The sequence below is a fragment of the Mytilus californianus genome, unplaced genomic scaffold (genome assembly GCF_021869535.1).
Source record: "Mytilus californianus isolate M0D057914Y unplaced genomic scaffold, xbMytCali1.0.p SCAF_1, whole genome shotgun sequence".
Classification (NCBI taxonomy): domain Eukaryota; kingdom Metazoa; phylum Mollusca; class Bivalvia; order Mytilida; family Mytilidae; genus Mytilus; species Mytilus californianus.
In genome coordinates, this window is record NW_026262581.1 from 75,827,913 (window position 1) to 75,851,848 (window position 23,936).

The following is a 23,936-nucleotide window of genomic DNA, read 5'->3' on the forward strand; positions in this document are numbered from 1 at the left end:
CTGTTTTATTGGATGTTTTGTACATGTACCAACATAGGATAGTCAGTAATGTGGGCTATACATCACAGAGAAAGTAAAATGTATGAAGAATTAATTTATTTTACAACAAATTTTCCTTTAAGGAAGACTGTCAATGTTGTTTTCCCGTGTATAGACATCAGAAAGCTGACAGATCCAGAGAAGAACCATTTATTGTCCAAAGCTACAAAATACATCACCAAATACTTAAAAACAAAGACACCATCAACTGTTGTTACTTCTGTTCAATATCCAAAGGTATGCCTTCTATGGTGGTTTTGTACATTTTACTAGAGATTTTTTTTTAAAGTTAAACCTGTCCTCTCACTATTTTTTGCTAGATTTGACTTTGTTATTAAGTTATTCCCTAAGTAACATGAATGATGCCTTGTATGAATCGAGAATTTCTTATCCTTCCAAAGCATCTGAGTGTGACCATGGTGTTATATGGGATTTTTTTTCATCCCTCTGAAAATGATTTTTCAGTCATAAAATATTTTCAATTTTTTCTTTAAAAATGGCAAAAATTGAATAGTTTTATACATACCAGTATTTGTGAGGAAAATTAATTGAGTACCTGCAAGTACCCCAAAAATTAGGTTGATACTAGTATGTAATCTTTATTGGTAGGTCCAAAATCTATAAAAATGTTATGACAAAAAAAACTATCAAACAGACAAAAGAGGAAATCTTAAAATAGAATTTAAAATTAAAAAATCAAGAAAAATAAGGCCCTTATTTCACCATGCCCTTTCTTTAATCAGGAATCATATGGCTCTTATTACACCATGTTCTTTCTTTAATCCGGAAACATAAGGGCCTTATTGCACCCTGTCCTTTCTTGAAATCAAGAAACATAATATTATATGTAAAGTGTATGTAAAGTTTGAGTGGCAGCTACCCAGTTTACAAATCAATAACCTCTAGAAAAAAAGTATTTAATCTTTATAATTCCCAACCAAAACATTTGGTATTATTTTCTTTATTGCACCCTGTCCTTTCTTTAATCAGGAAACAAAAGGCCCCTATTGCACCATGTTTTTTCTTTAATCAGGAAACAAAAGGCCCTTATTGCATCCTATCCTTTCTTTAACCAGGAATCATAAGGCTCTTATTGCACCATGTTCTTTCTTTAATCTTGAAACATAAGGCCCTTATTGCACCCTGTCCTATCTTGAAATCAGGAATCATAAGGCTCTTAATGTACCATGTCCTTTCCTTAATCCTAAAACATAAGGATCTTATTGCACCATGTCCTTTTTTCATTCAGGAAACATAAGGCTCATAATGCACCTTGTCATTTTTTTCAATCAGGAAACATAAGGCCCTTTTTGCAATCAGGAAACAAAAGGATGTTATTGCACCATGTCCTTTTTTCATTTAGGAAACATGAGATTTTTAATGCACCTTGTCATTTTTTTCAATCAGGAAACAAGGCCCTTTTTGCAATCAGGAAACAAAAGAATTTTATTGCACCATGTCTTTTTTTCATTCAAGAAACATGGCTCTTAATGCACCTTGTCATTTTTTTCAATCAGGAAACATAAGGCGTTTATTGCACCATGTCCTTTCTTTAATCAAGAAACATAAGGCCCTTATTGCACCCTGTCCTTTCTTGAAATCAAGAAACATAAGGCCCTTATTGCACCCTGTCCTTTCTTTAATCAGGAAGCATAAGGCATTTATTGCACCATGTTTTTTTCTTTAATCAGGAAACATATGGCCTTTATTGCATCCTGTCCTTTCTTTAATCAGGAATCATAAGGCTCTTATTGCACCAAGTTCTTTCTTTAATCTTGAAACATAAGGCCCTTATTGCACCCTGTCCTGTCATGAAATCAGAAAACATAAGGCCCTTATTGCACCATGTCCTTTCTTGAAATCAGGAAACATAAGGCCCTTATTGTGCCATGTCCTTTTTTTTAATCAGGAAACATAAGGCACTTATTGTACAATGTCCTTTTTTTTAATCAGGAAACATAAGGCACTTATTGTACAATGTCCTTTCCTTAATCCTGAAACATAAGGATCTTATTGCACCATGTTTTTTTTTTCATTCAGAAAACATAGGCTCTTAATGCACCTTGTCATTTTTTTTCAATCAGGAAACATAAGGCCCTCTTTGCAATCAGGAAACAAAAGGATTTAATTGCACTATGTCCTTTTTTTTAGCTCACTGGGCCCAAAGGGCCCCATGTGAGCTTATGCCATCACTTGGCATCCGTTGTCGTCCGTCGTTGTCTGTCGTCGTCGTCGACGTAAACTATTTCAAGAATCTTCTTCTCTGAAACTACTGGGCCAATCAAACTTTAACTGAATGTTCCTTAGGGTATTTAATTTATAAATTGTATCCGAAGTTTTGATCCATCAACAGACATGGATGCCATGGCTAAAAATAGAACACAGGGGTCAAATGCAGTTTTTGGCTTGTATCTCAAAAACTAAAGCATTTAGAGCAAATCTGAAAGGGGTAAAAATGTTCCATTATTCAAGATCTATCAGCCCTGAAATTTTCAGCCGAACCGAACAACCCATTGTTAGGTTTCTGCCACTAAATTGGTAATTTTAAGGAAATTTTGCAGTTTTTATACGCCCGTTTACGGGACGTATTATGGTATACCGTTGACCGTCTGTCTGTCTGTTCGTCCGTCCGTCTGTCCGTCCGTCGTCAACATGTCGGACATTAACTCAAAAACGCTTGAGCTCCCTTTCGATTTTTATATATTTTAGATTTTACATTTCCCAGTTACAGGGTTTTTTTCATAAAAAAAAGGGGGGATTTTCCAGTTTTCGGACAAAAAATCAAAAATGCTTTCAACAGTTCTTATGAAACTTTGGTGAATTGTTTATATCTATTGATGTAAGCTCCGTTTAGAATTTTATAAATTTTACATTTTACATTTTTGAGTTATGGGGTTTTATTCATTAAAAAAGGAAGGATTTTCCAGTTTTCGGACAATAACTCAAAAATGCTGTCAGCAATTCTCATGAAACTTTGGTGAATTGTATATATCTATTGATGTACGCTTCCTTTACATTTTCATAAATTTCTAATGTGACATTGAGAATTAATTGAACTTTATTTGTTTATAGTCTGACAACAGATTTACTAAGTATTGCGCAACAGCACAGTGTATTGCACAACAGCAAGAAATCTTTAATTGAATATAAATTTAATTCATATAACCAATTTCAAGTTCTTTGACTACATTTATTCAGAAAACCTATAATATTTCAAATATTTAATTACAATCCAAATTCAGACCTGTATCAAGCTTGAATATTGTGTCCACTTTTGCCCCAACTGTTCAGGGTTGGACCTCTGCGGGCGTATCCAGCTGCACTCAGCGAAGCAGTTTATTGGTGATTATCTTGAATATTATTGAAGATAAAGATAAACTGTTAACAGCAAAAATGTTCAGCGAAGTAAGATCTATAAAAAAGTTTATATGACCAAAATTGTCAATTGACCTCTTAAGGAGTTATTGCCCTTTAAAGACAATTTTTCACACTTTGTTCATCTAGTTTGCTTGCCTTACTTTAAAAAATCTTCTGCTTTGAAACTGCCGAATTTTTTTGAGCCAAACTAGGACTGAATATGTTTCAAAGTATCTAGTATACATTTTGTATTTTATTTCCTTGCACGCCAAGAAACATAGCCACTATGGCTATAATGGAATAAAGGGGTAAAATGCATTTTTTTTTGCTTTTGAAGAAAATATGACAGATACAAAGAGCATTTAAATGGCATTTTTAAGCCACTCATTAATAAATATTGAAAGTAAAAATAATCATTGATGAAAGATTTTCAGCAAAAAGTTACAGGTGAGAGATTCATGCTCTTGAGAGCCTCTTGTTTCATTCAGGAAACATAAGGCTCTTAAGGATGTACACCTGAGGAGCCAAAAATTTCTAGAATTAAACTTTTTTTCTTAACCTGATTTTTGGGTTTATATGACTGTAAAAAAATAATTGGTGAAGAAAAAATCTTATGGTGGTGCACTTCTTTTTTTGCTACGGCCCTTTGAAAGTACCCAATTTTGATGATTTTCCCATTTTCATCAATTTTTACATATTTTTGGGCTTTTATCGTGAAAAAAATCACAGTTCCACAATTAAACTTTTTTACATACTTTCAATAAAGATGTAGTGGACCAATCTGAATAAATTTAACTAAAAAAAAAATAGGTAGGTGTTAGTATAAGAAAGTTTTATCATATTTTGATGCTTTTTTGTGTCAAATTTACCATGCTGTCAATTTTGTAAATTTGTGATTTTTCTCAGTTTTAAGAACAAAATGCATATTATTTCAACTTTTTTGTTATAAATGATTGAAAAAATACATATCTAAGAAATTTGAAAAGAAAAAAATGATATGGGATGTACATGATTCTGGTAAAATCATTTTTATACCCCTCACCCATTTTCTCAAAATTTTGGCTAAAAAGACTGACTTGATTGGTCATAAAATTTGAAAAATTGATTACTCAAAAACTACTCATTGTAAATACACAATTTTTTCACAGAATTAAGTTTATTCATAACATTTTTAAAATTCATTGATATTTTCCACTTGTATCACATGTTTTGGAAATAATTCCAGAACGAGATTTCAACGAGACTGAAACGTCAGAAAAATACATCCTTAATGCACCTTGTCATTTTTTTCAATCAGGAAACATAATGCTCTTATTGCACCATGTCCTTTCTTTAATAAAGAAACATAAGGCCCTTATTGCAACCTGTCCTTTCTTTAATCAGGAAACATAAGGAACTTATTGCACCCTTTCCTTTCTTGAAATCAGGAAACATAAGGCTCTTATTGCACCATGTCCTTTCTTTTATCAGGAAACATAAGGCTCTTATTGCACCATGTTTTCTTTAATCAGGAAATATAAGGCACTTATTGCACCATGTTCTTTATTGCCTTTAAGCTATTTAAAAAAAAATGTTGAATACACTTTGGGTATGCGAGGAAATGCTTCAATACTATATTATAAGACTTTTATATTTTTACTTAATTTCAGTCTGCTAAAAAGAGTTTGAAGTAATAAACCCTAATTTAAGTCACTTTGACAAAAGATATGATTATTTTTGTAGGATAGTCCTAACCATATTGTCATTACTCTACAAGCCACTTCTAGATCTCCACCATTATCTGTTTTGTACAAGGACACTGAACAGTGGCTGAAGGACAAGACGTTAGATCTATCATTTAACAATTACACTCTATTAGGAAGATCAAGCAATGATTTTACAAGGTAAATGTAAATATTATGAACTCTATGAGATTCCGTAAAACTTTGATAAGTAAACAGAACTATAGTATCAGTATACTTTTGGTTCATTTTTATTTACAGGGGTATAATAAAAATGTTTCATGTATTTTGTTTAATAAAAGTAGTTTTCAATATCAAACTCAGTACTATGCAGTAAGACAATATAACATGGTCTTTGGTCTGGTTTGGATGAGGATATAACCTAGATTTTCTTTAATAGTATTCAAATGAAATCTTTGATATTGAAATCTGCAGCAAGCAAGAATTTTGAGTGTGTTTCATATGTGCAACCCTTATACCTAATTATTCTATTTGACTTAACTGATTTGATAGTTATTGACTACCTAAAGTATTTTTGAAAGGCATCTCAAAGTGAAAAAGTTATTCACTGAACTATCACACAATTTTATTTAGGGGCCAGCTAAGGACCCCCTCCGGGTGTGGGATTTTCTCGCTGCATTGAAGACCCATTGGTGGCCTTCGGCTGTTGTCTGCTCTTTGGTCGGGTTGTTGTCTCTTTGACATATTCCCCATTTCCATTCTCAATTTTATGTTAAGCATAAATGTCACAGAGATTAGGGTAAATAAAAATCATGAATGCTAACTGATTATTAGAAAATAAAATACATTTTGTATATGCTTTAAGAATGATTGCCTTCTAAAAGAGACATCTACTGGTCTGAGTAGTGTAGTATGTGTAGTATAATAAATCCCAGATAAGGATTATCATATTTTGGAGGAGAGTGAATAGTTTTGCATATCTCAACAGGCCACCTCTGGTAAAGATTATTTTTTCTAAAGATACCAAACTGTATTGCATTTAAAACTATGCAGACTACTTCAAAATTCAGATGTCGTTTGAAGTGCAGAGTGCTAGCCGCATTAAAAAACCCATTCAAAATAAGTATCACAATTTAAAGAAAGCTTTGAAATTTATGCAGCATTGTTACTGTTAGTTTATCAAAGACTTAGTTATGAATTTAAAATCAAAATTTATATATTATCTTCTTTTTCAGTATTTCAGTAGCACTGGAATTTTCAAACATCAATTTCACAGAATTATCAATACATAAAAGAATGGATTGGATAAAAGAAATATCAAGTAGATTAAAGTTAATCCTAAGTGATGGAGTTAGTGTAGACAATGAATGGTTGACTTTGGTAAGGAAAAATATTTTCATTATCTCTATGAATAGACATATAGAGCATACATGTGTCTATTATTGCAGTATATGGTAGGCAAGCAGAAAAATAAGGTATCTTACTATGTATTCAAACCTTCAGTTTTAATCCAATCTTATATTCAATACAAACTGAATTTCTTCAAGGATTTGTCACGACTATTTTGAATGTAAATTTGTGAGTAGAACATCGAACTGGATAATTATTGAAGAAAAACTTGTATCACCTGGTGAAAGAAGGTGTGTGTCAAAATACTGATAACTTGTACAAAACCCTGTACAAATTATAATTTGTAAGAAATTACAACTTGTACACAACATATACATTATGTTCAGGAGGATTTTGTTTTATGAAAATACCAGTTGAAAAGGAAACATTTCCTGATTCACCAGGCAAGGGAAATTCTTTCTCTAGACTAGAATTTTTGGCAAATACCCCTCCTTAACATGGTATATGTGTTTTATTACAATGAAAATCAATAAGAAGGGTTAAGTTTAACATTTCAGTATATTCCTTAATTCTTTTGGTATCAAAATGATAGCAAAAATGGCTGCATATTAAAAAAAATATTACATGAATGATCAAACAACTCCTTAAGGAGTGAAACAGGCACACATGTTTTCCAATATATCATGACAGAGAGGGTAAAAAAAGCCTTGTGCATATACCCCGGTGACAATGAAATATGAACAATAATATCCATCAGGTAAAGAAAAATGCATGACAAATATACTGGCTATTAACCAATTAAAATTAAGCATACTTACACTAGGTGTAATTACCCCAAAAATTCAAATCCTTAAAACTACACAGGTTATATGATACATATATACTCCTATTACTGTACTGTAGAAAGGAATAGAAGGTTAAGCAGATTGGCCATTCATTTAGGGTTTCCATATATTGAATATCTAGCTAGGTGTTCTGACATTTCTGTTTCCACAGTTAATAATTCTTATATATGATATGTATCTGTTTCAACTGCTATATATTTCACTGTTTTTATCATAGAATTACAGTATTTTTGATATTAGAAGAAGCAACAACATATCATACCACATTGATTTGGATAAAGTTTTAGAGAAAATACAGACATTTATAAACCTTGGTGGATTATCATTTCATTCACAGAGCAATCCAATAACACCACATAATGTTCTTATGAATGGCAATATAGACTGTAACATTTGTAATCTAACAGCTCAGATTTGTAAAATGGAAAGAAAATGTTTCTGGCAGGGAAAATGGGATGTTAAATTTTGTAATGCTGTAAAAAATCCTGATAAGTAAGTTGAACAAGGATTAAGTATGTTGTCTTGTACATGTAGTAATTTTTGGCGATATATCCTAAGAAGCATGAAAGGAATACCTAGAATTAACAAGAACACAGTTCTGAAGGTTCTAATTTTTGCACTATTGTGACCCACCCCCATTCATATATTAATGCATAAAATTTTTAGCCCCCTCATATATGGGGGTGGTTCTGAGCACGGAAACACCAGAAATCCGGTGCGGATCCAGGATTTAATGTTAGGGGGTGCAAAAAATATTGTTCTGTAAGTTTTCACTCTATATGTCACCAATTAAAGGTATTTATAAACACATATTATTTTGTTCAGTGGAATGCATCCAGTGTATAACAATGACATATCCTATGATGAGATCACAAACGCCAATAGTTTCTGTCGGGAAGACTATTCTTTTGGGTGTCATATTGAGTGATGGTATTTCGTCTGTGACACGCTTCAAAAAGATTTAAGATCTTAATATCGCCTTACACCAAAACTATATATCTTCAAATTATGAACCAAAGTATATTTCGCGGGTATTTTCTAGTATTATATTATTGCTGTTTAACAAAGCTTACAACTCCATAAAGGTGACTTTTGACAATATTGGCTGTTTGGTTGTACAATGTAATTCTTTTGTGACTAACTTATTAATTGTTGATCATCACCTGGCCACTGGTATTCTGTCTGTTACTTACTAAAAGCTGATGTCCACCACTGGTTCTCTGCTCTTTAGCTACTCAAAATTGAAAAGGAAAGTCTTTTTAATGTGTTTTTTTTTTTATAAAAAAAGAAAATACGAAGAGTTAGGTCAATTTTCAGTTAGTTTTTTTACCCTCAAATATATAGCACATACAAGTACCAAGTAGGACTCTTCCTTTAAGAATCTTAGAAAAAAGTCAACATCATCTGATACCACTGTAATATATTCATTTCAAAGCGAAAAAAGAGGCCAAAGATACCAAAGGGATATTCAAATCTCACAAGTCGAGAGAAACTGACAACAGCATTGCAAAAAGTGAAAGACGACAAAAAGAGAAACACAAGTCCACAAAACCCTACAAAGTAAACTAAAGACTGAGCAACAGGAACCCAACCAAAAAACTGGGGTTGGTCTCAGGTTCTCCAGAAGTGTAAGCAGATCCTGCTTCACTACAGACACTTGTCCTGTTACTCATGTTAAGTACAAATTAGATGAGGAGTCTCATTCATTAATGTCACAATTGAGGAAAAGAGATGGAATACATGTAAATATCATACATCTATTTTTAGATTTACTTATGAAGTACTTCTGCCGTGTAATCAGACTCAGACATTGACTGTGGATGAAAAGAAAGACTCAGAGAAAATATTGTATAACAAGGTTCTACAGTTACTGCATCCTGCTGGACAGGACATTATTAATTCTGTTCATATTCAACAGGTATTGATTTAAGGGGTCAAAGCATTTATGTCTGTTTTGCTGTACATTCAATATGGGCGAGGTTACAGCGACGAATCTGTCAGTAATTGCAATCATTGAGGGGTATAACTGCCCAAAGGATGTATGCCTCTAAAGTAAAGTGTCTGAGAAGCTGAGCGGACCAAATGACAATGCCAAAATGCTTGATAACTACGGCTCTCTTATTTTATTGCAAATGAGCTAAATATGTAAATACATAATATATAAGTTGAAAACATGACAAAATGAAAAAAAATTAGATTTGCATATGACAAATCTGTGGGGAGGGTTTTGTGACAGATATTTCCATTTCTTTGCCATTTTAGAAAAGTTGAACCCCACAAAAACATAGGTGGATGGCATGTAGAAGTTATTAAAGCATTGAATGATAGCCTTTAATCTTGTAACCTGTTTCAAAATTCTGAAATTTGTGATGTATCTAATTCAAGTAACACTCGCTGTTCAGAATTTAAAGTCTATTTATAGTTTACAGTTTAGTTAATTATTATACAGTTTTATATTACATATACATATTTGATATTTTAATCTTTTGATATTAATAATCAGAAAGGAGTTACCATTAAACTACAGACCAGTCCATTATATCCACACCTAGAAAGATATGCTGAGACCTTACAACAACAAGTGGACTTCAGAACAGGATTTAACTTTGGTCCACAAAATAAAACAACAGTTTTAGTACCAAGGCATGCTGAAGACTTTACAAAGTAAACAAACTGACTTTGTGTATTTTAGATATACTTGTTTAGTGCTAGTCATTTGGGAAGATCATCAAGATTATAAATAATTTAAATATGGTTTTAAAAAGGCTTGCATTTTATAAACTAAGCATTTAATGTTGAAATGAAAAATAAATTGCCACAAAGTCGGCTAGAATGGGCATAATGAGAAAATAAGATGGTTCACTATAAGCAGAGCAGATTGAAATTTAAACTTCATTTGAGAATTGTTTGGCATATATTATTGTGTTGCTGTATGATTTATTACGTTATATCTAGTACATTTTGAGTATGAAATTACATATACCCCATGTCAGAAAAGAATAAAAATAAGGAGATGTAGTATGTCAATGAGACAAATGTCCGTAAATAAAGGACAAAAATGTGAATAATCACAAGTCACTCAGTATGGCCTCAAACTATGACCAGAACACACAGCGCAGTATGGTCCACCTATTCAATTTAAATTTAAAAAAAGAGAGAAATTGAACATTTTGTATAAAAACAGCCACAAATTTCCATTCAAAATTTCTTATACATTTATATGTGACCAGAGCTGATTATAGGTTAGAACTCTTATCAATTTTCTGGTCTTAGAGAACTTAATGCATAATAATTGTACTCCCAGTCTTACAGTGAGGGCTGTTTTGCAATCACCTCGCCTTTTCCCTCATCTATTTCCTACCAGAAAGACTTCATATTTGGTCAGCTGCATTGTTGAGTTTTAAGGTGTAGGCACTTTTTGGATCTGTCAGAATCTATCTTCCTGTTTGCTGATACTGGGGATTCATTATTATTCGTGTGATACCAATGTCTGTAGATTTTTTGGTTACAGGTGAACCACAAATTTAAATTTAACAAAGTACAAATTTTCTATAGGCTTGCATGCAGACTTTTGTAAAATCACAAAATGAAATATCCAGGTAGATACAATTTTTCTGTAATCAACGAAAATTGGTACCCATGAAAATTAAGAATCCAGTACTTTGAATTTTCAATTTGTTAAATGTACTTTTTTGTCAGACATTCTTCAATACTACTGAAGGAAATGACTTCATCTCTGCACTGCAGCTTGACAGTGATGACTTTTAAAGTTTTAGCACTTTTCTGATCTGTCAGACACATATTTCCTTTTTTACTATACTTACGACAATTAGGACAATGCATGCAACTTCTTATATAAACTGATTCATTTCAAATACATTAACTAGATAACATACTTTTGTTTACATTTTTTTATGACTATGCTGTTTTTTATTTTTCAGTGTTGAAATAACACTTGATTTTGGAAGTATAGATTTTGATGCCATAGTGAACAGCGGACTAGCTAGTTATTCACAGATATCATCATTGTTAAATAGGAAGATCAGTTTTTTCATGTTGGGAGAAATAGTTCAGACTTACCAAATTAGGACAATAGAAAAGGTAATCTTTTTCTGGTGGAATAGGGGATTTTCTAAATAAAGTGGATAACGTTTTTTCACTGATAATGATTACTTGAGAAGTAGTAATATTGTGTGGCTGTATTTCATGAAATTTTATGAGAAAGCCATATATCAATATGATAATATTAGTTATCAACCTGACAATAGCTAGAAAGGAATAAAACAAAAACCCCACACTTACAGCTCTTTCAAGATGGATCCTAATTGACTTAATAAGGGGGAATAATTATAATTCATGTAAAGAACAGAAATTATAATTGGTAGTTTACAAATTTGCATTATGTTTGAAAGTTTGATAAATTTTGTTGAATATATTTTCATATATTAGTCTTTCTGTTATAGCTGATTATATAGAAATAAGGAGTGGTGGTATTTAAAGTTTGTAGATTCCTACGATCTCACAATGTGGGTATATTGATGGAACAAATAAGGGAAACTATGTTAATCATGGATCATTGGTGAATAACTGACACATTTTCTCTTTGTTTGTAGATCAAGTGAACACAAATAATTTTGCAAAATGACTGGAGTTTATACTTTGCTAATTACCATTGGAATGACAAACTGAACTGATTTTATTGACATGGATGATTACAAACTTTCTTTACCATTTGGTCATCCAGATCAATAGTATAAAAATTTCAATGATTTAATTTTAGGATTATATTAGGTTCAGCTTAAAGAAAAGCTATGACAGCCATATTGAATTGACAGGGGAGATAACAAAACTAAAGACTATGGTTGATGGTGGTGTTTTTGATATAGATATCAATTACATCAGGCCTGTCACAGCCACATGGATGTCTGTGCAGGGAACATTTGATGAGTATGTATACTTTGTTAGTTTGTCAAATATTGCTGATTTTTTTTATTGCTAATTAAATCTCTAATGCAGCAAGACTTTTTATTTGTCCATATTTTTGGGGATATATTTTTCCTTCTGTGATTTTGGTGTAAAATGGGACACCCACATATTTAAGTAGTTCTTGACCTGTTTACTCACACTTTTCCAGATAATTAGGAATGGAATCTTAAGTGTCCTAATATTTAAACTTTGATGTCAAGTCTGAATTAGTTTGTTGATTTGATGCTGCAATAGTCCTTTAGGTTTTGAAAAAGATGGCCTGTTGCAAGGTAAATGTCATACCTTACCCACAACACTTTCTTTTATGGTGTTGGTCCAAGTTTCCTGCTCTTAAACTTGAGCAGCCTACTTATTGATTTATTGGGGGTTTTTTAGTCATCAATATGCATTGAAATATTTGCAGCTGGAAAATAAACTCACAAAAATAAGTCAATCTTCATTTGAATTTGTGATTGTTTTTTTTTCTTCTTTGTACTTGCATTCTTTAGAACAATTGATCAAATCACATTAAATTACCATTTATTTTGTTATGGCAATTTTTAAAATTTTTGAAACAGTGTTTTTCTAATGGACTATCAGTGTCCATGAGAAACTAGAACAGGGACTTAGCATGTAAAGGGTGCATGAAGGAACATAAAATATATATATTTTTAGGCTTGAAGGGTTCTACTTTGTAAATAATGACCTGTTCTCAAAAATGTATATAAAGAAATTGAAGAGATATTGCACAAAAATAACCCTTGACCACTTTTTGAAGTATCAGTTAATGTACTTAAGGTTAGCCATAAACAGCTTTAAATATATTTTTTTTTACCTTGAAGATTTTGATCTGTAATTTTTAAGACTTGAAAAACCATCACAATAAGGTATTTCATGCTTAGAAGACTTAACATCAGAAAATTAACTCAACATAGGTTTGTCATACAAATGTAGATTTTTCTAAACATTGTTATTTATATAATACTTGTAGATTGTGTGACAATTTAGCAGGTCAGAGTACAGGACCAGTAATTAACACTTTGCCTACAGTAGCTTCCAATGTATCAATACCTCAGGTAAAATAATTACAAGTATTTAAAACCATCACGTTCCTATGATACTTTTTTAGAATTTAAAATTTTGACAGAATTTTTGACAAAATATATATTTATTCTATGAGGAAAATGTCTTAATGCTATTTATATATGCTATGTGTGCTATGCAGTGAATGTGTACATGCTTTTTATAAATCCCCCAGTATAAAAAAGGCTTCATATTGTGTCAAGCAGGTGTAATTTCATAATATGAATATGATAAAAATCTGATATTTGATTTATTGGATTGTATTTGTGTATTTTACATGACAGAAACAAGTGTTTTTCTTTGTTTCACCAGCAAAGAAGATGACTTGATAAGTTCAGGTCAAACTTATCAATGTCGGTTCATTCATTATGACCTCGCTGATATGTCAGGGTCAAAGTTATTAAGATCGGGTTAACGTATTTGACGTCACAAAGCCGTGATAAGCAATTTTATGAAGAGTTGAACAGAGTGGTATAGACAGTGGGAACACAGATAACCTTCTAGAATCAGATCCTATGTTGACTGATTATTTTCTATTTCAGATACCAATAGCCATGATTCCTGTGCCATCTATATTGGTTTTATATAATAAGTCTACTGCTAGTATACCTAGTCTACAAACAGTTATAGATACTATGTATGTTGATGTCTGTTTTATTGAGACAAAGAAAAGTCCTGTTACTATGGAGTCTTTTTCATGGAACACATGCTCCTTCAATACTCCAGTGAAAGATAACACAGTAAGTCCTGCTACCATAAGTCTGTGTCAAGGAATACAACCTTCAACACTCTAATGATAGATATAAGGTAAGTTCTTTTGCTATGAAGTGCAAGGAATACATGCTCCTTTAATGCTTCAGTGAAAGATAATAAGGTAAACATGTTGCTGAGGAACTGTTTCATGGAACACATGCTTCTACAATACTCCAGTGAAAGATAATACAGTAAGTCCTGTTGCTATGGAGCTTTTTTCAAGCAACACATGCTCCTTAAATACTCTGTGGAATGATAACAAGGTTATTAGTCCCTTACCGACGAAGTTGAAGGGGACTTTAGGTTTGCACTCCGTCCGTCTGTCTGTCTGTCTGTCTGTCTGTCTGTCTGTCTGTCTGTCTGTCTGTCTGTCTGTCTGTCTGGAAAATCAGTTTTCCACACTTTTTCTTCGTGCTTGAAGATATTGATTTGATATTTGGTGTATTATTTTATTATAAAAAATTACAGATCAAGTTCGAATTTTGTTCCGGTCTGATGATTTTTGTGCAGAGTTATGGTCCTTGGACTTAGAAAATTCACGCAAATAATCAGTTTTCCACACTTTGTTTCGTCATGCTTGAAGATATTGATTTGATAATTGATATATAGTTTTATCGTGACATGTTACAGATCAAGTTTGAATTTTGTTCTGGTCTGATGATTTTGTGCAGAGTTATGGTCCTTGGACTTGGAAAATTTACTCAAATAATCAGTTTTCCACACTTTTTCGTCATGCTTGAAGATATTGATTTGATAATTGATATATAAATTCATCATGACATGTCACAGATCAAGTTTGAATTTTGTTCCGGTCTGATGATTATGTGCAGAGTTATGGTCCTTGGACTTAGAAAATTCACTTAAATAATCAGTTTTCAACAGTTTTTTTCGTCATGCTTGAAGATATTGACTTGATATTTGTTATATAGTTACACCATGACAATTTATAAATCAAATTAGCATTTTATTCCTATACAATGAATTTTTAACCGGTAGCGGACTATGTATTGCCATGCAATTTTCTCAGAATGCTTGTTCCTGTTTCTTTGGAATTGTTTTCATGGAACACATGCTCCTTCATTACTCCAGTAATAGACAATAAGGTTAGTTCAAAATAAATTATAGGTGAGAATTATTTTAGAAATTTTGAATATTTTATTTATTGAGGAGACAGGTATTTTTTTTTCAGAGAGGGGGTTGGAAGATTTATTTCAGGATGTAATATTTTCCCTGCATGTGTATGGAAATCAATGTTACTGTATACAGGGTAAACTATTGTGATGTAAGATTGCTTAAAGTTGATCTTTAAATATTTTAATGCATATATTAATTGCTTTCATTATCAAAGAAAATGCCAGTTGATGATTTACAGTTGAAAGGCAATATACATGAACTGTGAATTCATTTAATTCCATGGATATCAATTTTTGTGGATAGAAAAAAAATTGTATTTTCGTGGATATTTGATTTCATTGTTTTGCCAAAATCTGCATACAAGCCTATACAAAATTTCCATTTCATTGAACATTTAAAATCATGGTTTACCTATAACAAAATAATACATGAAAATAAGTATCCCACAAATAATAATAAATCCACAGTATATAATTGCAGGGCTATAGACATACCGTATAGCGGGTTATTTTCGCTGGTGTAAAATTTCGCGATTTTTACTGAATTTAGTATACGAAATATTTTGGTGGTTATTATTTTGGCGGATTCAAAACTTTTATCAATACTGTTGCATGTACACTTTTAATTTGGCGGAATTTATTTTGGCGATTTTGTTCTATCCGCGAAAATAAGCGAACATTTACACCCCGCGAAAATAACCCGCTATACGGTACCTTTACTGATATAAAAAGGAGTAGCTTCTAATGAGTTAATGATTTGTCTATATTCCAGATAAAAACTGAAAGATCAAATCCTGACCATATTGGACCAGTCCAGTGGACTATTATTGGAGTAGGAGGGATATTTATTCTAGCATTAGCTCTTTGGGCAATCCAAGGAAGTGAGTATAAAAATAAGAAGATGTGGTATGATTGCAAATGAGACAACTCTCCACAAGTGACCAAATGACACAGAAATTAACAATTATAGGTCACCGTACGGCCTTCAACAATGAGTAAAACCCATACTGCATAGTCAGCTATAGAAGGCCCCGAAATGAGTATATTACAGTACATGTACAAAAACATTGATATATATTTCCCAGTATCATGACATCTTATTTTAATGAGATGTTAACCACATGGGATCTGTCATTCATATTATGAGATAAAAAGATCACAGTTTTTACAGACATTCTAACAGAAGATGAACATGTATGACCCATAGGTATATTACCTCCGTGAAATAGTACCCCATTGATATATTTGACATTCCAAAAAAGTGGCCCAAACCAGCGGCACGTCTGTGTATACCTTTATATAGGAAGAGACCCCCCATGCCAAAGTCACTGTCATACAGCTATTTTTGAAAGAGTTTTTTTGAAAGAATCTACAGTTGAATTTGTCCACTGTTACAGCAGTTTAATTGTTGATAAAATAACTACAAGTTATCATGCAATCATACAATTTAACCTATTTTTTGATATTTTTAATTTCAGTTCATGAAATGTCAAAGAAGAACAAGTCACAAGAATCAGCCCCCAAGAACTGTAGTATTGAAGATACAGAATGAGATATTAAATCATAAACTGTATTTGAAATGACTGATTTTTAGCTCATTTGGCTTTAAGGACAGCTGTAAACTTTTCTCATCATTTTGCATCCTTTCTCCATAAAATGTTTAGTGGCATGAACTTTATATCAATATTTTCTTCTATACACACTGAAACAATTAGAATCAAACTAAGCAACAATTATCCCAATAGTGTGTAGGATCAATTATTTTTCAGTGCTGCAGACAACCAGCCAATGGGGTTTCCTCTTCTTTAAATCGTGTAAAGGGCTGAAGCAGATAAAGCCTTATTTAATACGTCAATACATTATATATGGACCTGTTCAGATTATATTGACCAAGGATGAAGTCCATACATAATGTACTGACTGAGTGAAAGTCCTTAATTTATATATATAATAATGTAAATAGTGTATTATGGAAATGGACTTCAATGTTCTTTTTGTGTATTTTACAATGTTTTTTGCAATATTTTTAATATATTGACTGTCATTATATATATATGAATAGAAACATAGTGTCCATATACTTAAATACCCTTTTAATCACATGATTGTAATAACCATTGAAAAAAGAAGAATGCCACACCATATGTAATATCTTGTTATATCTATATAGAAATAAAGAGATATGGTATTATTTCCAATGAGACAATTACCCATCAAAGACCCAAAAAACACATAGGTGTACCTAGGCCTGTTAATATAAAGTTTTGTTTTGACCCAAAGGGTCAGTTTTGGCTATGCTGATGACCTGGGATCTATTATCTATTGACTGCTGTAAAATAATTAAACAAAACATCTTTTCCTCTACATCTTAACTATTATACTGACATGACAGTTTTCTTCTCCATTGTCATATTATCTTCTTGCAAAATTGTGCTAGCATAGCAAACGACCATTAGTGTCTTGAGACAGTTTTGTTTCTTTAGACATACCTTAAAAGACGTAAATAACATTGCAAAGATATGTCTTATTATTACACAAATGTGTTTAAAGATGTCCCAAGACTCTGGTGATCATCCACTATAATTAATTGTGTAATACAAATAGAGAAAAGTTTTGTTTGTGCATCAGGGGTTGATAGAAGGATTTTTACCAAAGTCTTAAGTCCTTTGAGCCTCTAGATTCTTTCTTTTTTTATTTATTAGCATCACCTGGCCCGAAGGGCCAAGTGAGCTTTTCTCATCACTTGGCGTCCCTCGTCCGGCATCGGCCGTCGTCGTCGTTTACTTTTTACATTTTGAACTTCTTCTAGAGAACCACTGAATGGAATGAAACCAAACATGGCATGAATGTTCCTTATGAGGTGCTGACCAAGTGTTGTTACTTTGTAGCGGATCCATCATCCAAGATGGCCGCCAGCGGGGGACTTAGTTTAACATAGGACCCTATGGGAAATACATACAAATGTCTTCTTTTAGAAAACCACTGAATGGAATGAAACCAAACATGACATGAATGTTTCTTATGAGGTGCTGACCAAGTGTTGTTACTTTGAAGCTGATCCATTATCCAAGATGGCCGCCAGCCGGGGACTTAGTTTAACATAGGACCCTATGGGAAATACATACAAATGTCTTCTTTTAGAGAACCACTGAATGGAATGAAACCAAACATGGTATGAATGTTCCTTATGAGGTGCTGACCAAGTGTTGTTACTTTGAAGCCGATCCATAATCCAAGATGGCCGCCAGCGGGGGACTTAGTTTAACATTGGACCCTATGGGAAATACATACAAATGTCTTCTTTTAGAGAACCACTGAATGGAATGAAACCAAACAAGGCATGAATGTTTCTTATGAGGTGCTGACCGAGTGTTGTTACTTTGAAGCCGATCCATAATCCAAGATGGCCGCCAGCAGGGGACTTAATTTAACATGGGACCCTATGAGAAATACATACAAATGTCTTCTTTTAGAGAACCACTGAATGGAATGAAACCAAACATGGCATGAATGTTCCTTATAAGGTGCTGACCGAGTGTTGTTACTTTGAAGCCGATCCATAATCCAAGATGGCCGCCAGCGGGGGACTTAGTTTAACATGGGACCCTATGGGAAATACACACAAACATCTTCTTTTAGAGAACCACTGAATGGAATGAAACCAAACATGGCATGAATGTTCCTTATGAGGTGCTGACCAAGTGTTGTTACTATGAAGCCGATTCATAATCCAAGATGGCCGCCAGCGGGGGACTTAGTTTAACATAGGACCGTATGGGAAATACATACAAATGTCTTCTTTTAGAGAACCACTGAATGGAATGAAACCAAACATGACATGAATGTTCCTTATGAGGTGCTGACCAAGTGTTGTTACTTTGAAGCTGATCCATCATCCAAGATGGCCGCCAGCAGGGGACTTAGTTTAACATAGGACCCTATTGGAAATACATACAAATGTCTTCTTTTAGAGAACCACTGAATGCAATGAAACCAAACATGGCATGAATGTTCCTTATGAAGTGCTGACGAAGTGTTGTTACTATGAAGCCGATCCATAATCTAAGATGGCCGCCAGCGGAGGACTTAGTTTAACATAGGACCCTATGAGAAATACATACAAATGTTTTCTCTTAGAGAACCATTGAATGGAATGAAACCAAACATGGCATGCATGTTCCTTTTGAGGTGCTGACCAAGTGTTGTTACTTTGAAGCTGATCCTTCATCCAGGATGGCCACCAGATGGGGACAATGTTTAACAAAGGACCCTATGGACAATACATACAAATGTCTTCTTTCAGAGAACCACATACTGAATGGATTGAAACCATACATGGCATTAATGTTCCTTATGAGGTGCTGACTTAGTTTTGTTACTTTGAAGCTGATCTTTCATCCCATGATGGCCGCCAATGGGGGGACCTCCTTTAAGATAAGACCCTATGGGAAATACATACAAATGCTTCTTCTAGAGGTGCACTGAATGGAATGAAACCAAAACATGGCATAAATGTTTCTTATGAGGTGCTGATGAAGTGTTGCTACTTTGTTGCCGATTTACTGTTCAAGATGGCCACCAGGATTTTTTATCAAATTACAGGACCAATATTAAACCAAATTTGGCCTCACTCATTATTAGGGTATCTGTTATGATTTTAATCTATTTTTACATGATTTCCAAAACCAAAGTAGAATCAGGTGAGCGACACAGGCTCTTGAGAGCCTCTAGTTTATTTCTCAATCACATCAATTCTTCTACTTCAAGCTTCAATGATATTAATATTGAAATTCTTTATTTTACTTGACTTGTTGATCACACTCTGCTTTAATATGTTTTGTTGTTAATTAGATTCTTTTCTGCTATTTAGAGCATCTATAAAGGAAACGAATTTGTTCTCGCTCATCATTGTCTTGAAATCAACCATTTTCAAAAATCCGGATAACGTCATAGTAAAGTAGTAAACTGGCACCTGCCCCAACCGTGCAACTACCACTACGGGAGCGAAAACACGTCTTTAAGGATGTACACCTCTGAGGAGCCAAAAATTTCTAGAATTAAACTTTTTTTCTTAACCTGATTTTTGGGTTTATATGACTAAAAAAATAATTGGTGAAGAAAAAAATTCGTAAGGGTTCCGCGGAACCCAGTGTCTCGCCTACTTTTTCTGTTAATCGCAGGCTCAACAAAAATGAGGAAGTAAATCAATGAAAATATTCCTCTTGATACTATCTTTTGATTGTAAGAAGCTTCTGTCCAAGTTTGGTAAAAATCCAGATTAGTTAATGAATCTAATAAATGTTTAAAAACTTTATCTGCAGACTGAATGTAATGTTAACTGGAAGAAAACAAAATTTCCTTCTGGATACTAGCATTTGATCATAAACAAGCTTCTGTCCAAGTTTGGTACAAATCCAAAATAGTATAAGAAAGTTATTAAAATTTTAAAAACTTTAACCACAGAGTGAATGTGTTGTTTCCTGGCAGAAAATCTAAGTCCATTTAAAAGTAAAATACGGAAAAAATGGATTTTGTTTTTTACAAAATTTACTTCTGGATACTATCTTATGATCATAAACAAGCTTCTGTCAAAGTTTGGTAGAAATCCAGGATAGTTTAAGAAAGTTATTAAAATTTTAAAAACTTTAACCACAGAGTGAATGTAATATTTCCCGGCAGAAAAACTAAGTCCATTTATAAGTAAAATACGGAAAAATTGGAATTTTATTTTTACAAAATTAACTTCTGGATACTATCTTATGATCATAAAAAAGCTTCTGTCCAAGTTTGGTAGAAATCCAGGATAGTTTAAGAAAGTTATTAAAATTTCAAAAACTTTAACCACAGAGTGAATATTTGTGGACACCGCCGACGACAACGACGACGACGACGACGACGACGCCGACGGAATGTAGGATCGCTATGTCTGGCTTTTTCGACTAAAGTCGAAGGCTCGACAAAAATCATATGGCGGTGCACAACTTTTTTTGCTACAGCCATTTGAAAGTACCAAATTTTGATGATTTTCCCATTTTTCATCAATTTTTGTCTCGCCTTGACGGAGTCAAAAGTGAGACATAGGTATGCTGTTTCCGACGACGGCGGCGTCAACAATGTATTAGTTTGTGATTAGGTCTAGTTCATGGTCAACCACTAGTGGTAGGTCAATGATATTTGGTATGCAGTTGTATTAGCATTGGCACATCTCATTTCCATGGAGATTATTTGGCCCCGCCCCCTCAGTCAAGGTCTATTGACTTTGAAACTTTGCTTAGTTTACATGTATTAGTTTGTGATTAGGTCAGTTTATGTGGAACCACTAGTGGTAGGTCAATGATATTTGGTATGCAGTTGTATAAGCATTGGCATATCTCATTTCCATGGAGATTATTTGGCCCCGCCCCCTCATTCATGGTCTATTGACTTTGAAACTTTTGCTTAGTTTACATATAATAGTTTGTGATTAGGTCAGTTTAAGATGAACCACTAATGTTAAGTCAATGATATTCGGTATGCAAATACCGGTATGCAAATGTATTTGCATTTGCAAGTTTCATTTCCATGGAGATTATATAACCCCACCCCCTAATTATGGTTCATTGAATTTGAAACTTTTACATAGTTTACAAGTTAATGTTTGTGTTTGGGTTTGTTTTAAGGGAACGACTTATGAAAAGTCAATGGTATTTGGTTTGCAGTTGTATTAGCATTGGCACATCTCATTTCCATGGAGATTGTTTAGCCCTGTACCTTCAGTCATGGTTCATTGACTTTGAATATTTGCATAACATACATGTTAAAGTATTGCTATTTTAATTTCTACATTTGCATTGTCAAAATAACAAACAGGGGATACATATCTCTGTGTTAACAGTTTATTACCCATTTTTCGGCTATTATCATGAAAAAATCACAGTTTCACAATTAAACTTTTTTTCATACTTTCACTAAAGATAAAATGGACCAATCTGAATAAATTTAACTTAAAAAAACTATGGGTAGGTGTCAATATAAGAAAGTTTAATAAAATTTTGTTGCTTTTTTTTTTTGTCAATTTTGTAAATTTGGGATTTTTATACGACCGAAAAAAAAATTTGCGGTCGTATATTGGTATGACGTTGGCGTCGTCATCCGAAGACACATTGGTTTTTGCACATTAACTTTAGTTTAAGTGAATGGATCTCTATGAAATTTAACCATAAGGTTTAATACCACAAAAGGAAGGTTGGGATTGATTTTGGGGGTTATGGTACTAACAGTTAAGGAATTAGGGGCCAAAAAGGGGCCAAAATAAGCATTTTTGTAACTCCCAGACAATTACTTGTGAGTTAGTGTATGGATCTCTCTGACATTGTACCACAAGGTTCCATATCACAAAGGGAATGCTAGGATTGATTTTGGGAGTAATTGCCTCAAAATTTTAGGAATTAGGGGCCAAAAAAGGGGCAAAAAACAAGCATTTTTCTAGTTTCATGACAATAACTTGTGTGTAAGTGTATGGATCTTTCTGAAATTGTACTACAAGGTTCCATATCACAAAGGGAAAGCTGGAATTGAGTTTGGGGGTAATTGCCCAAAACGTTTAGGAATAAGGGGCCAAAAAGGGGCTAAAAATAAGCATTTTTCTAGTTTTCAGACAATAACTTGTGTTCAAGTGTATGGATCTCTCTGAAATTGTACTGCAAGACACCGTACCACAATGGGAAGGCTGGGATTGATTTTGGGGGTAATTGCCTCAAAATATTAGGAACTAGGGGCCAAAAAGGGGCAAAAAACAAGCCTTTTTCTAGTTTCAGGAAAAATAACTTGTGTGTAAGTGTATGGATCTTTATAAAATTGTACTACAAGGTTCCATATCACAAAGGGAAAGCTGGGTTTGAGTTTGGGGGTAATTGCCCTAAACATTTAGGAATTTGAGGCCAAAATTGGGCCAAAAAAAAAGCATTTTTACAGTTTCCAGACAATAACTTGTGTTCAAGTGTATGGATCTCTCTGAAATTGTACTGCAAGAAGGTACCATACCACAAAGGGAAGGCTGGGATTGAGTTTGGGGGTGATGAATCATAAGGGGGTTCAAAAATTATTTTTTTTTCTTTAAAATTTTCCATTTTAAGTTGGTTATTTTTTATTTATATATAAAAGAAAATAATAATGATATGGTTTGATTTCAGCAAAAAATTGAATTAATAGGGTTCTTTGATTTGCTGAATTTAAATGTGTATTTAGATTCTTAATTTTTGGTCCTGTTTTCAAATTGGTCTACATTAATGTCCAAAGGGTCCAAAATTAAACTTAGTTTGATTTTAACAAAAATTGAATTCTTGGGGTTCTTTGATATGCTGAATCTAACCGTGTATGTATTTAGATTTTGGAAATTGGACCATAATAGGTAAATTAAAAATTTTAAAGTTTTTAGACCACATTCATTCTGTGTCAGAAACATATGCTGTGTCAAATATTTAATCGCAATCCAAATTCAGAGCTGTATCAAGCTTGAACGTTGTGTCCATACTTGCCCCAACTGTTCAGAGTTCGACCTCTGCGGTCGTATCAAGCTGCGCCCAGCGGAGCATTTTATTCTTTTTTTTTTAGAACAAAAAGCATCTTATTTCAACTTCTGTGTTATAAATGATTGAAAAAATACATATCTAAGAAATTTGAAAAGAAAAAATTGATATGGGATGTACATGTATCTGGTAAAATCAATTCTTGTACCCCTCACCCATTTT

At 33.1% G+C, this 23,936-nt stretch overlaps 1 protein-coding gene across 1 annotated transcript in view; it reads left to right on the forward strand.

Annotated features, from left to right (window-relative positions):
- The window catches only part of LOC127707518 (uncharacterized), a 22,875-nt gene extending 4,981 nt beyond the window's left edge, over window positions 1–17,894 (forward strand). The window contains exons 5-16 of the mRNA XM_052212103.1: window positions 123–276; window positions 5,119–5,279; window positions 6,314–6,458; window positions 7,491–7,765; window positions 9,041–9,191; window positions 9,777–9,937; window positions 11,215–11,374; window positions 12,054–12,220; window positions 13,230–13,314; window positions 13,864–14,061; window positions 15,980–16,088; window positions 16,686–17,894. Of these exons, the coding sequence (XP_052068063.1) occupies window positions 123–276; window positions 5,119–5,279; window positions 6,314–6,458; window positions 7,491–7,765; window positions 9,041–9,191; window positions 9,777–9,937; window positions 11,215–11,374; window positions 12,054–12,220; window positions 13,230–13,314; window positions 13,864–14,061; window positions 15,980–16,088; window positions 16,686–16,759 (1,840 nt within the window). The 3' untranslated portion in view covers window positions 16,760–17,894. The remainder of the gene's footprint in view (window positions 1–122; window positions 277–5,118; window positions 5,280–6,313; window positions 6,459–7,490; window positions 7,766–9,040; window positions 9,192–9,776; window positions 9,938–11,214; window positions 11,375–12,053; window positions 12,221–13,229; window positions 13,315–13,863; window positions 14,062–15,979; window positions 16,089–16,685) is intronic.
- The last annotated feature ends 6,042 nt before the right edge of the window (window positions 17,895–23,936 follow it).